Below are 13,527 nucleotides of genomic sequence, written 5' to 3'. Positions count from 1 at the left end.
CTGTGCGTCTCTGTAACTGCCTCCATCTACTGTTGGATGAAACTTCACAGGAGACATTTATGCTAGGCTCCTATCTGCAAGCATAGCAGAGTATCGTGGAGAGTGTCAGGGTTTGACGCTCTCAAATGGGTTGGGTCAGTTTTCATGAGTTTATATACTTTCTGTTGTTGTGGATATTCATCTTTCATCCATTGAGGTCAGGTAAAATGTAAATGTCATTTCAATTTTCTTTTATCTGTTGACACTAACTTTGTGTATGAGTATGCGGCCAATTTTGGAGAAAGTTACAGGAGGTGCTGAGAAGGTATAATCTTTTGTGTTTGGATGAAATGGCCTGCCAATATTGTTTTGTTTTGTTTTGTTTTGTTTTCCTACATCCATCTGATTTATGATGTCATGTAAGTCCAGTATTTTTCGGTTTACTTTTGGTCTGTGTGACCTGTCTGTTGAAAGTGGAGTATTAAAGTAACCCACTCACAGTGTATGGAGGTTAATTGGTTTTAACTCTAGAAGTATTGCTTTTATGAACTTGGGTGCCCTATGTTTGCTGCATACATGTTTAGAATTTCAGTATCTTCTTGGTGGATTTTTTCTTTGATTTGGTATCCTTCCCTATCTCTTCTGATTAGTTTTGCTTTGAGTTCTATTTTGTCAAATGTTAAGATGGCCACGTGGCTTTCTTCTTTGGTACCTTTGCTTGGAATATCTTTCCCATTCGTTTATTTTGAGGTGATGTCTAGCTTTGATTAGGTAAAGTGTGTTTCTTGGATGCACCAGAAAGATGGATCCTCTCTTTTAATCCAATCTATTAATCTATGGGGTTTTTTGTTAATTGAGGAATTGAGCCCATTAGTACAAGAATTATCATTGTGCAACGTTTATTGATTCCTGTTATTTTGTTGTGATGATGTGGGTTTTCCTCCTCCTTTGATTTACTGGTATGACATTATTTATTCCTTTGCCTAATATTATTGTTGTTGTTGAGTGTGGTTGACCCCTTCAGATTGAAATTTTCCTTCAACTCCTTTCTGTAGAGCTTGCTTTTTAAATAAATACTTGTTAAATTTCGTTTTACCATGGAATACTTTACTTTCTCTGTCTATTGTGATTGATAGATTTTCTGGAAATGGGGGTCTGAGCTAGCAAATGTGTTCTTTTAGAGTTTGTAAAACATCTGTCAAGGCCCTCTGGGCCCAACACAAGTAGTGCTGAAAAGGGTCTGTTCTGATAGCACCCAATGATGGAGGAGGTTGCTGATGGCAGCCAGTGACTAGACTGATCACTTAGAAGATTTTTTTCTGAGGGAATAAAGCTTGATAATTTTGGGACCAGCACTCCCTGGAAAATTAAAGTATTTTCTATTCCAAGTACAAATATGTGTATGCAATGTCTTAAAACTCACTTTGCTCCTTTTCTAACCCATCCAGTCCTTGCTATTCTATAAGGAAAGGGGCATACTTCTGCTCTTAAGTCTAACTTGATTATATCTTTCTGGCAAACATTTTAAACCATCTCCTTAAACTTTCTATCAACTACTATAACCCCCTAAAACTATTTAAATCAAATCAGGAATTCCATAAAATCATTGATTCACCTAAACTATATTGTTTGATGAAAGCTCATCTTCATGTTGAGCTACAGGAAAATTTCCCAATAGAGTAGGCTATGACACAGGAAGTAATCACATCAGGCTATAGGCAGTGAGCGACTTCCCATGACCAATCATACCATACCAGATACATGAGGAATATAGAAATGAAAAACATAAGAAGGCATCATTATCAAGCAATCCTGGAATGGAGCACCCAAGCTCAATGGGTGATACTACCCCTGGGAGATTGGTTCTGGGTACTATAAGAAAGAAGGCTGAGCCAGTAGAGTGCAAGCCAGTAAGCAGTACTCTTCCATGGCCTCTGCCTAAGTTCCTGCCTCCAGTTTCCTGTTCTGCTTTGAGTTTCTGCTCCAACTTCCCTCCATCACAGAGTGTAACTTGAGAGTTGTAAGTGAAAACAAACCAATTTCTCTCTAACTTGATTTCCTTTATGATGTTTATTCACAGCAATAGGAAACCTAACTAAGACTGATACCAACCAAGTAGAGTAAAAGTCAAATGAAGGTGATAAGCTAAGTCAGTCAATTTCCATAGTGAATTGAAATTATATACATGTAATACAGTGTTAAAACGGTATTTTAATGGGTAGGCAGGGGTGCTCTCAGATGTTAATGATGTATGAATGATGAAAGAGGTATAAAACAAGCTAAACCTAGACACTTTGCTAGACATACTCCTTTGAGGTTTACCTAGCATACAATCAGATACAAACACTTAAAATGCAGCAGATGAGTTTTACTTAGACACAATAAAACTTATCTGTTTTACTTGGACACCATCATGTGAGAAGACTTGACTCTCATTTTCCATCACTCCAGAAATGTTCTTCCATGCCTCATCACTCCATATATCAGGCATTTGCTGATTGTCTCAGTAATCCCATTCATCAGTCTGCAATGTTCTACAGCTCCCTTCAATGAAAGCACGTACAGAGAATAACCTTTGGTCTAGTTCCTTCTCTTAGTCACTACCTCTTGGGTAGTCACTCATGCCACTTTGAATGTCAGAAATTCACTGATGTTAATGTAGAGGATCATTCAATTAATCAGTTTATCTGTCTCTAAACTTTAGGTGTTATGACTTAGGAGTGGCATTTTATTTTAAGTATTTGGAATAAGCTTAGAAATAATAATGCTATGAACCGTCATAGGTAAGAATATGTTTATAGGGTTTTGAGGACTGGTTATCACTCACTTATTTTAATAAGAAACTATGTTTTACAACCTGTTGTTTTTCTTTTCGTGATACCTATGTAGTTTTAACATTCTGTCAATGACCTCTAGTTGGTTTACTTCTTTGTATTTTTACTGAAAAAAAATTCCATACAACCTATTTCTTTCATGATTTATTATTCTCCATTTCCTTTAACATCTTTCAGAAGCCATCTAGAAAGGGCTATGACAAGCAAGTGCATTTTGTACAGATCACCCACTGTTTTTCATGGTTGTGATGGGTGTGCTCTGAGATGCCGGGTTTTCAGAGAATTCATTGCTTCTCACTGCAGAAAAGCTTTTCTGCCCCTATTACAGAGATGAATGCATTTTTTTTTCTGGGTATTTATCTACTCTCTTGGGCATATCTACTGTAGATTCAGTATGAGGATGTAGTTTCATGTAGTACTGCTATATAGATGAATTCAGGCTTTCATAATTCCTGACCATGATTTTATAGAACTTCCTAAATTGATACAAGTAATCTTATTGCACCCCCCCCACCCCATAGAATAAAAGCTACAAGTAGAGTTCTGTAAGCCTTCATGTGTCATGGGCTAATTGCACTAGGGGGAAAAAGGCTTGGAATAAATTTATAATCTAGGAAAACATTTCTTCTAGGTTAATAATGAGGCCACTATCTGGTAACCAAAAGTCATAAACTTGGAATGGACAATTTATTGTAGGTACAAGAATAGAAAGTAAATGATGAACTAGTTCATCTATATAAGACAAAAAATAAGACACGAGGCAGCAGATTCATCTGTTGACAAAACTGCTCTAACTTGTGATATAAAAACTATTGCTTTAAGCGTCTAATGAACTTGTGAAGCCAGAAAATGGATAGTGGATCTTTAGTTAGGTATTAGTCTTAATGGACAGACATGTAAACAATTTTTCTGTAGCTCTTTAAACTTTTAATAGTCTATGCCATGAACTATTAGTTTAAACTTACTATAAACTTATGGAATGTAAGTGCTTAGAAAACCATGTGATCTATTTCTGGAAAAGGTATAAAACCTAAGAAAGTCAAGAAAGTGGTAGTGTAGACCTTCTCTGCTTCATCCAGTATGCATATGTCTCTGTGTGTATGAACCTGACTTTCTTTTCTATCCTTTCTGGCTCATGAATTAATGAACTCTGAATTTCTCACTGGGCTAGTGAGAGGCCCTTGAATCAAAAGATTCTTTTCTTAGAAAAGAATCTAAGAAACTAAGTTTTCTTAATTTCCCTGCTGTTATCATTAGGAGTTAATTTCTAGAAGCCATCGTCTTTTGGCCCCAGAATGGCAAGAGACGGTTAAAACGCTAGAAGTCATCATCTTCTGGCTTCAGAATAGCAGGAGAGAATTAATTTGCCAGAAGTCAAAAGCAGTTGGCTCCTTCTGATGCTGGCCTTGCTGTCTTCCTCAGTACCTGAATACCAAGCTGGACCTCAGCACTGATCCTCCATACTTCCCCACACACCTAGCTCCGTGCCCTTCCTAACTTGAAAAAAAAGAAAAAAAAAAAAAAAGGAAAACAAATAGGCAAACAAATAAACCAGAATTTAAAATCACAGAGGAAAATCCACAAGGAAACATGTGTACACATGCAGAATAAACCACAAATTCAGAAAAATGTATTAGCAAAGGCCGGTAAGATAAAAAAAATGCCCAAATATATTTCTATAAACAATAATTCTCTCCACAAGATCCCTGATAGAGGAGCATCTACTGTCTTACTAATGTTTGTTTCTGGACATAATTAAATGGCTAATCCTTTCCTTTATAATATATGATTTATACTGATATATATATATATGTGTGTGTATATATATATATCATATAACATATATGATATATATTCTACATATGATATATAGGTTATAAGATATACATCTTATATTATATATTATGGTGTATGATATATGTAAACACACATATATTGTCTTAAAATTCAAAATGAAGATAAAAAATGCTCAAATTATTTCTATATATAATATTTCTTCCCACATGATCTCTGATAGAGGAACATCCAATGTTTTACTAATATTTGTTTTTGGATATAGTTAAATGGTCAATTCTTTCCTCATAAAGTATATACTGTACTATATATAGCATATATTATGTACATGTTGTCTATTATATGCTACATTATGTCTTATGATATTGTTTATATATGTATGTATCTATGAATATAAAATATAATTGTCCTAAAACCCCAAATTTCTTTTTCCCACTTATATTTTCACAGTCAGATATGAGCTCTATTAACTCAAATATATACTTGTTTCTCCAAGTGCCTCCCACTTTTTGCTCTTCCCTGGGGCTTCTGCCATAGGGTCTCCAGATCGCTGAGCACACAATGCTTGGATGAGCAGAGCATTGTTATGTAACAGCCTCTCTCCCTTTACTTAGCAGGGTTGTAAGCCTCTTGCCTCACTCTGCTCTCCTCATGCTCTGATGTCTTAGTCTTGTCTGTCACCCAGTGGACCAGATTTGGTTTGGTCCATGGCTCCCTTCCTCAGACCACCTACCTGGACTTTGGCCCTCCTGAGAGGTGCTCTCTGGCTCTCTGTGCTCTGGGCACTGTTGTCTCCTGCCTGCTGTTCCCGTAGCCCACCCAAATGGCGCTTCTCTACCTCTGAAATTGTCATCCCCAGGAAGGTTCCCCAGAGAATGGGCAAAAGTGATATGTCAGGGCACATCACCTATAGCATGCGCTTTAGGGGACAAAGACATGTGGTCCACATGAAACTCAAGAAAAACATGATTCCTCAAAATTTTCCTGTATATACCTCTAATGACCAAGGAGCCCAGCAGAAGGATTACCCATTTGTTCCTCGGGATTGTTACTTCTACAGCTACCTGGAAGGAGTCCCTGGGTCCCAAGCTACACTAGATACCTGCACTGGAGGTCTGAAAGGCATGATACAGGTAGATGACTTCACTTATGAAATCAAACCATTGGCATCTTCTTCCAAATTTGAGCATGTAATTTCTCTGCTTGTGGTGGACGAAAGGTCACGTGAGTCAAAAAAGTGTAGAAATGATGAGATTATGGCAAAGGTAGGTAACCTCCCTGAAGAGACTAAGCTCGCTGGAAGTCCCAGAGCAGCCCCTGTATATCTGTGGCGTTACCATTCGAAAAATGTGGGAATACAATACACGGTGACTCATGAATTATACACACAAATTGGGAGCAATTCAACTGCCTCAATTGAGTTAATATTGATTATGACCAGCATTTCACATAGCATTTATAAAACAAGTGGAATGTTTGTGTTCGCGCGTGCTGCGTGTATTTGGAATGACAAGGACCACTACTCAATTTCCTCATTTTATAACAATGTTTGGAGACTTATGGAATTATTTGGCTATTGGAAAGCTGGTTACTTTTGGCATATGGAGCATGCCACTACAGCTCTTCTCCTTGGAAGAAAACTTGGAAATACAGATTATGCAGGCTTTCAGGATGGAATATGTAACCCCAACTGGGGAGTATTATATACATATGTAGGAACAAACCATTTTTTTCTGGCTGGATCTTTCCTGGCACATGCAGTGGGTCACCTTCTGAATGTGAGGCATGATACACCGGGTTGTGTTTGTTTCAGAAGGAGCAGTTGTCTCATGGATGAATTTCCTACTCTTCAGGATATGATTAGCAATTGTTCCCATGATGTGCTACATATGAGGATCCATGGTTGGGATCCTTGCATGAGTGAAGTGCGCAGAACACATAATATACAAAACGTTCCTCGTTGTGGAAATAAGATAGTGGAGGGCAGTGAGAGCTGTGACTGTGGTTCTGTGAAAGACTGTACCACTGATAAGTGTTGTGAAGTCGATTGTGAGTTTACTCAGGGCAGCTCTTGTAATAAAGGAGGTTGCTGTCTATCTTGTAAGTTTGCACCCACTGGAACAATATGCAGAGACAAAAATGGTATTTGTGATCTTCCAGAGTACTGTAGTGGAGCCTCAGAGCATTGCCCAGGAAATTTTTACATCATGGACGGAACTCCTTGTTCTCCACTGGCAGTCTGCATAGCAGGAAACTGTACTGACCGTCATTTGCAGTGTCAAGCTCTTTTTGGATACCAAGTAAAGGATAGTTCACCAGCATGCTATCATGAATTAAATGTCAAAGGTGACCGATTTGGAAACTGTGGCGTTAGAATCAAACGAGGAGGAAGCCAAACTGTCCCATGTCAAAAGGAGGATGTTTTTTGTGGAATGCTCCACTGTGATGGTGTCAAGCGTATTGTTGGTGGAGGTGAGCACACTACCTTTTATCACCTAAAGGTTCAAGATGTTAAAGAAGTACAGTGCTTTGGGTATGATATACACCATGGATTAGACCTTCCAGAAATAGGGCTTGTAATGGATGGTGCAACTTGTGGCCCTGGAAAATACTGTAAAAATCAAAGATGTGTTTTTCATCAAACTTTGAAATTTAATTGCAACATTAGTTCATGTAACTTCAGAGGGGTGTGTAACAACCAGGGCAACTGTCACTGTGTTCAAGGTTGGCAACCACCAAAATGTTTACAAAGAGGAAAAGGTGGTAGTGTAAACAGTGGCCCTATAACTAACCCTCTGAAGAGATATCGAGCCAAAATACATGTGAGTATCAACAAGCTATTAATTATTTTAGGTGCTCGCATTTTTCTTATCGTGGCTTTGATTATTTTTGGTGCACTTGCAAAAGCAGTATTACGTCCAGAAGTGCCCCAACGACCCCCAGCAAACAGTTAACTGACTTCATCCTAAACTAATTGGAGCCACACAATGGACAAAATCCACGTCATTGACCACAAGAAACTCTCCATTGTCTCCCATCAGTCATGTTACCTTTCACAAATCTGAGAATTTCATCTTGAAATAAAATCACTGGGAATTAGCATTGTGTTTCTATATTTAAATTTCTTATAATTATTTCATATTGTCTATCTTTCTCATTTCCCCTCTCTTATTATTTCTCTGTGTGTAAGTGTGAGTTCAGTTTCTTGTGGAGGCCAGAGTCAGATCCGAGAGAGCTGGAGTTATTGGTAGTTGTGGATCACCCAGCTTGTGTGCTGGGGACCAGACTCAGGGACTCTGCAAGAGCAGCAAGCACTCTTAACTGCTGTGTCAGCTCTCTAGCCTCTTAATGCCATATAATTACCACTTTTTAAGTTTGTTTTGATTGAAATTTTTTCCTCTTCCTGGTTTATGGTGCTAAGCAGCACAGCCAAGAACCCAGGGTCTTACCCAAGCCGAGTGAATGCCCTGCATTCTACTCTACTGTGCCCAAACGTTTTGTCACATTCTTTATACTTCTACATGTAAAATCTGCCTTTCATATTTTTTCAAGAAAAGAAAGTACATATTTGTGAGGTTCATTTTTATAGTTTTCTAGAAGCTTCTATATCAACTTTGGGCTTCCTTAGTCTATGCTATTCTTACCATTGTCATTGTCTGTTCTCAATTGTATTAAATCATCATCTATTTTATTGTTACTATAAAATAAGAATCAAAATGACATTTCTAGCCAGGCAGTGGTGGCACACGCCTTTAATCCCAACACTTGGGAGGCAGAGGCAGGCGGATTTCTGAGTTTGAGGCCAGCCTGGTCTACAGAGTGAGTTCCAGGACATCCAGGGCTACACAGAGAAACCCTGTCTGTCTCTAAAAACCAAGAGAGAGAGAGAGAGAGAGAGAGAGAGAGAGAGAGGGGGGAGAGAGAGAGAGAGAGAGAGAGAGAGAGAGAGAGAGAGAGAGAGAGATTTCTAAAATATATGGATGTGCGAAGAAAGCAGTTTAATGCCTTTTTTGTGTTTGTTTTTCTCTTAACCTCGCTATCTCCCAAATAATTGAGACTAGACTACTATATTTATTTAACAAGCTTTAAGTATACAAGAACTGAGCAGTGTTACTCTATCTAAATCTTCTAAACTAATCTGCCTACCTCCCAGCCAAAGTCCCTGAGACCCTTGCATTTGATGGCTTTCTCTGCTTGAGCTGTTTTCTCATGGTGTCTCCTGGACTCTCCCCATGGCTAATCCTCAGTTCCTCTGTCTCCTTCCCTGACTGCCCTGGCTGGGAAGAAGTCTAGCCCTGGTCTCTCTCCTGCTCAGTCACTGACTGATGGGTTTCTTTTTTGACCAATCAGGGAAGAATAGCGGAGCAATGTTTACAAAACACTGAGACTGAGGTATGAGATTCTCAGAATATGGATTGCAACCAGATATGGGGGTCACAGAAATCAGCATTTGAATTACACAGTACACAATAGCATTATGCCCGCTGAAAGAAACCTTCATACCATAGATAGCTGAAATGTCAGTAGTTGTGCTGAACTTTGCTATGTGACAATGGGGAAACTCTTAGGTTTTTTTTTTTCCAAAAATCCAGTGGTTACACCCATCATTCTGAGATGGAATATACGCCACCAAAATGATGCCAGAAGCTACCACAATGCTGGGGTGATTTAGGTGCTGAATTCACACACTAGCTTCTACAGTTGTCTTTAGGTTGTGCAATGCCAGGAACTGTACTTGCAGAGGAGTGTGTAACAACAACAAGCATTGCTATTGCATATGTGGTTGAAAGCCAGCAACACATGATCAGAGAAGAGCAGGGAGTAGTGAAGGCGGGAGCCGTCCACTTTATAGAGGACAATTCTGTGAGCCAGGGAATTTGTGCTATAAATCAGGCTCTTATTCTGGTACTTACTCACCTGGTTCTTTTTATGATTTCAGTGTTTGCCTGGTGTCCTTTCTAAAGCAAAAGGGGCTTTGGGGTGGGGAAAGAAATTTAAAGGAGAATTTGAAAGACATTTGTTAGAAGACTGTTGCGGTTTGGTCTGTTGGTATTGATAGTAATGCTAAATTGTATAACTCAAAGTCTACACCATTGACTGACTTCTCATGTTACAAGCATTTGTTGTGAAAACCTTGCTCCTTGTTTTAGAAGTGTTGGTTAAATAAAATTGGCTACAGCTAAGTGCTGGAGGCATTAGAGGTAGGTTGGTTTGGAGTGAGCTGGTTGCAGGAGAGAAATGATGAGAGTTGGAGGAGGAGGAGGAGGGGGGGTGGGAGGAATACAGAAGAAACAAAGCCACCACGAGGACAGATGGACCATGAGCAGAAGGGAGGGAGAAACAGCAAGTACCAGGTACATACTGGGGAAGTAGCCAGACCAGCAGTTAGAAGAGTGTATTAGGGGGTCACACTGCTGTAACTGTCAAAGTCAAATAAAATAACTATAGTGTGAGTCTCATTTATTTGTATAGTAGTTGGTGATAAGCTTAGGTTGTTTGCAATACAGAAGACTTCTTTGACTTAAAAAGGGAATACAATCCTCATCACCCATCACTTGCATTTTGTGAAACTATTTCTACAGTTTCTCCTCATCTATACAGTGTCACTGTTCCTGGAATGTTAATTGTACCAAAACTTTGATGTCTTCATGGAACTATTCATTTGTATGTATGTAAGTAATTTTTAAAGGTTTAAATTATTTTGCTTTTTGTATTAATGAGTATTAGACTATTGTATATCATAGATGCTAGTATCCTGCCACTGAGCCCCAACATACCTTACCACTTTCTCAGTATAGACCCACAACACATTCCTTGATCACACAACAAAGGAGACAAGTGATAATATCAAATATTCTCCAGGTAAACGGCATGTGTGAAATTCAGGTTAGGCCCAAGGATTTTTTTGGTTGTCTCTTTGACATCCTAAGATAGAATAAAGCAAGCCACACACTCTTATTATGTAGAGTTCTATAATTTTACTTACTATGGATGTTCAGTCTGCATTTCATTGAAGTTCAAGGAACCATTCGCCACTACAGTGTTCAGGCTATGGAATATTAATACAACTCCTGAAGTACTGAAAGGATTCGCACCATATCTGAACCAGTGGAAAGGAAGTGTACACATTGGAGAGATAAGAAAGTGCAAGGAATTTACAACACACAAACAGCTTTGAAAATCTATTCTGTGGCACTAGGGAGATGACACAGTGGTTAAAAGCTTTGATTATTTTCCCAGAGGACCTGGGTTTGGTTCAATTCCCAGCACTGACATCGTGGCTCACAACTCTGTAACTACAGGCCCATGGGACAAGATGCCTTCTTCTGCCCTCTGTGGCTGTTGTGTGCATGCAATGCACATACATATATGCAAGCAAAACATTCACTACCAACAATTGTGCATATTCTTGATTAATGATTGATATGCGATGAAACAGCCAATAGGGTGGGATGCACCATACATGTGCAGTCAATTCTGGGTAATATAAGCAAGCTAAGCAAGCCAAAAAGGACCAATAAGTAAGGCCACACCTTCAGTTTTTGCCCAACTTCCCTCAGTGATGAAGTGTGACCTGGAAGTTTTAAAATAAACCATTTCCTTCCCAAGATGCTTTTGTCGTGGTTTTTTAAAATCACAATAGAAACCACAAGTAAGGGAGAGATTGTTAATAGGTCACTGGGCATCGCTACAACAGAACTAACCATGTGTATGGTTGTTCAGAATTGAGTGATTGAGGCCTAAGAGTTCAGTGAGATAGTCTGAAGGAGAATGGAAGATAAGAATGAAGAGACCGGCTCTCTGCTCGTCCCTGTTCCAGAGACAGCCGCATCTTCTTGAGCAGTGCCAGCCTCTTCCCGTAGACAAAATGGTGAAGGTCGGTGTGAACGGATTTGGCCGTATTGGGCGCCTGGTCACCAGGGCTGCCATCTGCTCTCCACATGGCAAAGTGGAGATTGTTGCCATCAACGACCCCTTCATTGACCTCAACTACATGGTCTACATGTTCCAGTATGACTCCACCCACGGCAAATTCAACAGCACAGTCAAGGCCGAGAATGGGAAGCTTGTCATCAACGGGAAGCCCATCACCATCTTCCAGGAGCGAGACCCCGCTAACATCAAATGGGGTGAGGCCGGTGCTGAGTATGTCGTGGAGTCTACTGGTGTCTTCACCACCATGGAGAAGGCCAGGGCCCACTTGAAGGGTGGAGCCAAAAGGGTCATCATCTCTGCCCCTTCTGCCGATGCCCCCATGTTTGTGATGGGTATGAACCACGAGAAATATGACAACTCACTCAAGATTGTCAGCAATGCATCCTGCACCACCAACTGCTTAGCCCCCCTGGCCAAGGTCATCCATGACAACTTTGGCATTGTGGAAGGGCTCATGACCACGGTCCATGCCATCACTGCCACTCAGAAGACTGTGGATAGCCCCTCTGGAAAGCTGTGGCATGATGGCCGTGGGGCTGCCCAGAACATCATCCCTGCATCCACTGGTGCTGCCAAGGCTGTGGGCAAGGTCATTCCAGAGCTGAACGGGAAGCTCGCTGGCATGAGCCTTCCGTGTTCCTACCCCCAATGTGTCCGTCGTGGACCTGGTGTGCCGCCTGGAGAAACCTGCCAAGTATGATGGCATCAAGAAGGTGGTGAAGCAGGCATCTGAGGGCCCACTGAAGGGCATCTTGGGCTACACTGAGGACCAGGTTGTCTCCTGCGACTTCAACAGCAACTCTCACTCTTTCACCTTTGATGCCGGGGCTGGCATTGCTCTCAATGACAACTTTGTCAAGCTCATTTCCTAGTATGACAATGAATACGGCTACAGCAACAGGGTGGTGGACCTCATGGCCGACATGGCCTCCAAGGAGTAAGAAACCCTGGACCACCCACCCCAGCAAGGACACTGAGAGCAAGAGAGAGGCCCTCGGTTGCTGAGGAGTCCCTATCTCAACTCAGCCCCCAACACTGAGCATCTCCCTCACAATTTCCAGCCCAGACCCCCATAATAACAGGAGGGGCCTAGGGAGCCCTCCCTACTCTCTTGAATACCATCAATAAAGTTCGCTGCACCCACAAAAAAAAAAAAAGAATGAAGAGACCTGGCTTGGGAATTGTCAGAAGAGTGCTCGAAATTACCTCAAAAACTATGTTCGTGTGATTTTTTAAAAAAGTTTATCTTTATTTTTACTTTTTTAAATTGGAATTTTATTTATTTACATTTCAAATGCTATCCCCTTTCCTGGTTTCCCCTCTGCAAACCCTATCCTATCACCCCTTACCCTGCTTCTGTGAGGGTGCTTCTTCACCTACCCACCCACTCCTGCCTCACCTCACTATCATTCCTCTACACTGGGGCATCAAGCCCTAACAGGACCAATAGCCTCCCCTCCACCCCCACTGATGCCAGATAAGACCCCTTCAGCTCCTTCAGTCCTTCCCCTAACTCCTCCATTGGGATTCCCGTGCTCAGTCTGATGGTTGTCTGCAAGCATCTAGATCTATATTGGTCAGGCTCTGGCAGAACCTCTCAGGAGACAACTGTATCAGGCTCCTGTCAGCAAGCACTTCTTGGCATCTGCAGTAGTGTCTGGGTTTGGTATCTGCTTGTAGGATGGATCTCCAGGTGGGGCAGTCTCTGAATAGCCGTTCCTTCAGTCTCTGCTCCACTCTTTGTCCCTGTATTTTCTTTACACAGGAGCAATTCTGGGTTAAAATTTTGGAGATGGGTGGGTGCCCTCATTCCTCATTGAGGGAGCCATGCCTAACCTCTGGATATGGTCTCCACAGGCTCTCCCTCCCCTTTGTGAGGTATTTCAGCTAATGCCATCCCCGTGGGGTCCTGGGAGGCTTTCCTGGCATCTGGGACTTTCTGGTTGCTACCCCCAGTTCCCCATCCCCCATTGCTACACACCTC

The 13,527-nt window shown here is 41.0% G+C and overlaps 3 protein-coding genes and 1 pseudogene across 4 annotated transcripts in view; all 4 read left to right on the top strand.

The window, feature by feature from the left end:
- Gm20498 (predicted gene 20498) overlaps positions 1 to 13,527 on the top strand; it is a 174,060-nt gene that overhangs the window by 148,215 nt on the left and 12,318 nt on the right. The window lies entirely within an intron of this gene.
- The window catches only part of Cox16 (cytochrome c oxidase assembly protein 16), a 126,286-nt gene that overhangs the window by 100,441 nt on the left and 12,318 nt on the right, over positions 1 to 13,527 (top strand). The window contains exon 4 of one of the 2 annotated variants that reach the window (NM_001309810.2): positions 10,190 to 10,279. The exons of the other annotated variant lie outside the window; for it this stretch is intronic. Coding sequence (NP_001296739.1) covers positions 10,190 to 10,231 — 42 coding nt within the window. The 3' untranslated portion in view covers positions 10,232 to 10,279. The remainder of the gene's footprint in view (positions 1 to 10,189; positions 10,280 to 13,527) is intronic. 2 annotated transcript variants of the gene reach the window in all.
- Positions 5,211 to 7,706, top strand: Gm4787 (predicted gene 4787). Its single transcript, NM_001038995.2, has one exon. It carries the CDS (start codon positions 5,315 to 5,317, stop codon positions 7,559 to 7,561), a length of 2,247 nt encoding a protein of 748 aa, NP_001034084.2. The 5' UTR covers positions 5,211 to 5,314; the 3' UTR covers positions 7,562 to 7,706.
- On the top strand, positions 11,458 to 12,700 carry Gm3695 (predicted gene 3695; annotated as a pseudogene).

This window comes from Mus musculus, chromosome 12 (genome assembly GCF_000001635.26).
Source record: "Mus musculus strain C57BL/6J chromosome 12, GRCm38.p6 C57BL/6J".
NCBI classification, from domain to species: Eukaryota; Metazoa; Chordata; class Mammalia; order Rodentia; family Muridae; genus Mus; species Mus musculus.
The sequence above is the reverse complement of the archived record's forward strand: the minus strand, read 5'-3'. Positions and strand labels throughout refer to the sequence as shown.

Coding starts and splice junctions, on each gene's coding strand:
- Gm4787 (NM_001038995.2), top strand. CDS start 5,315: ATGGCTCCCTTCCTCAGACCACCTACCTGGACTTTGGCCCTCCTGAGA.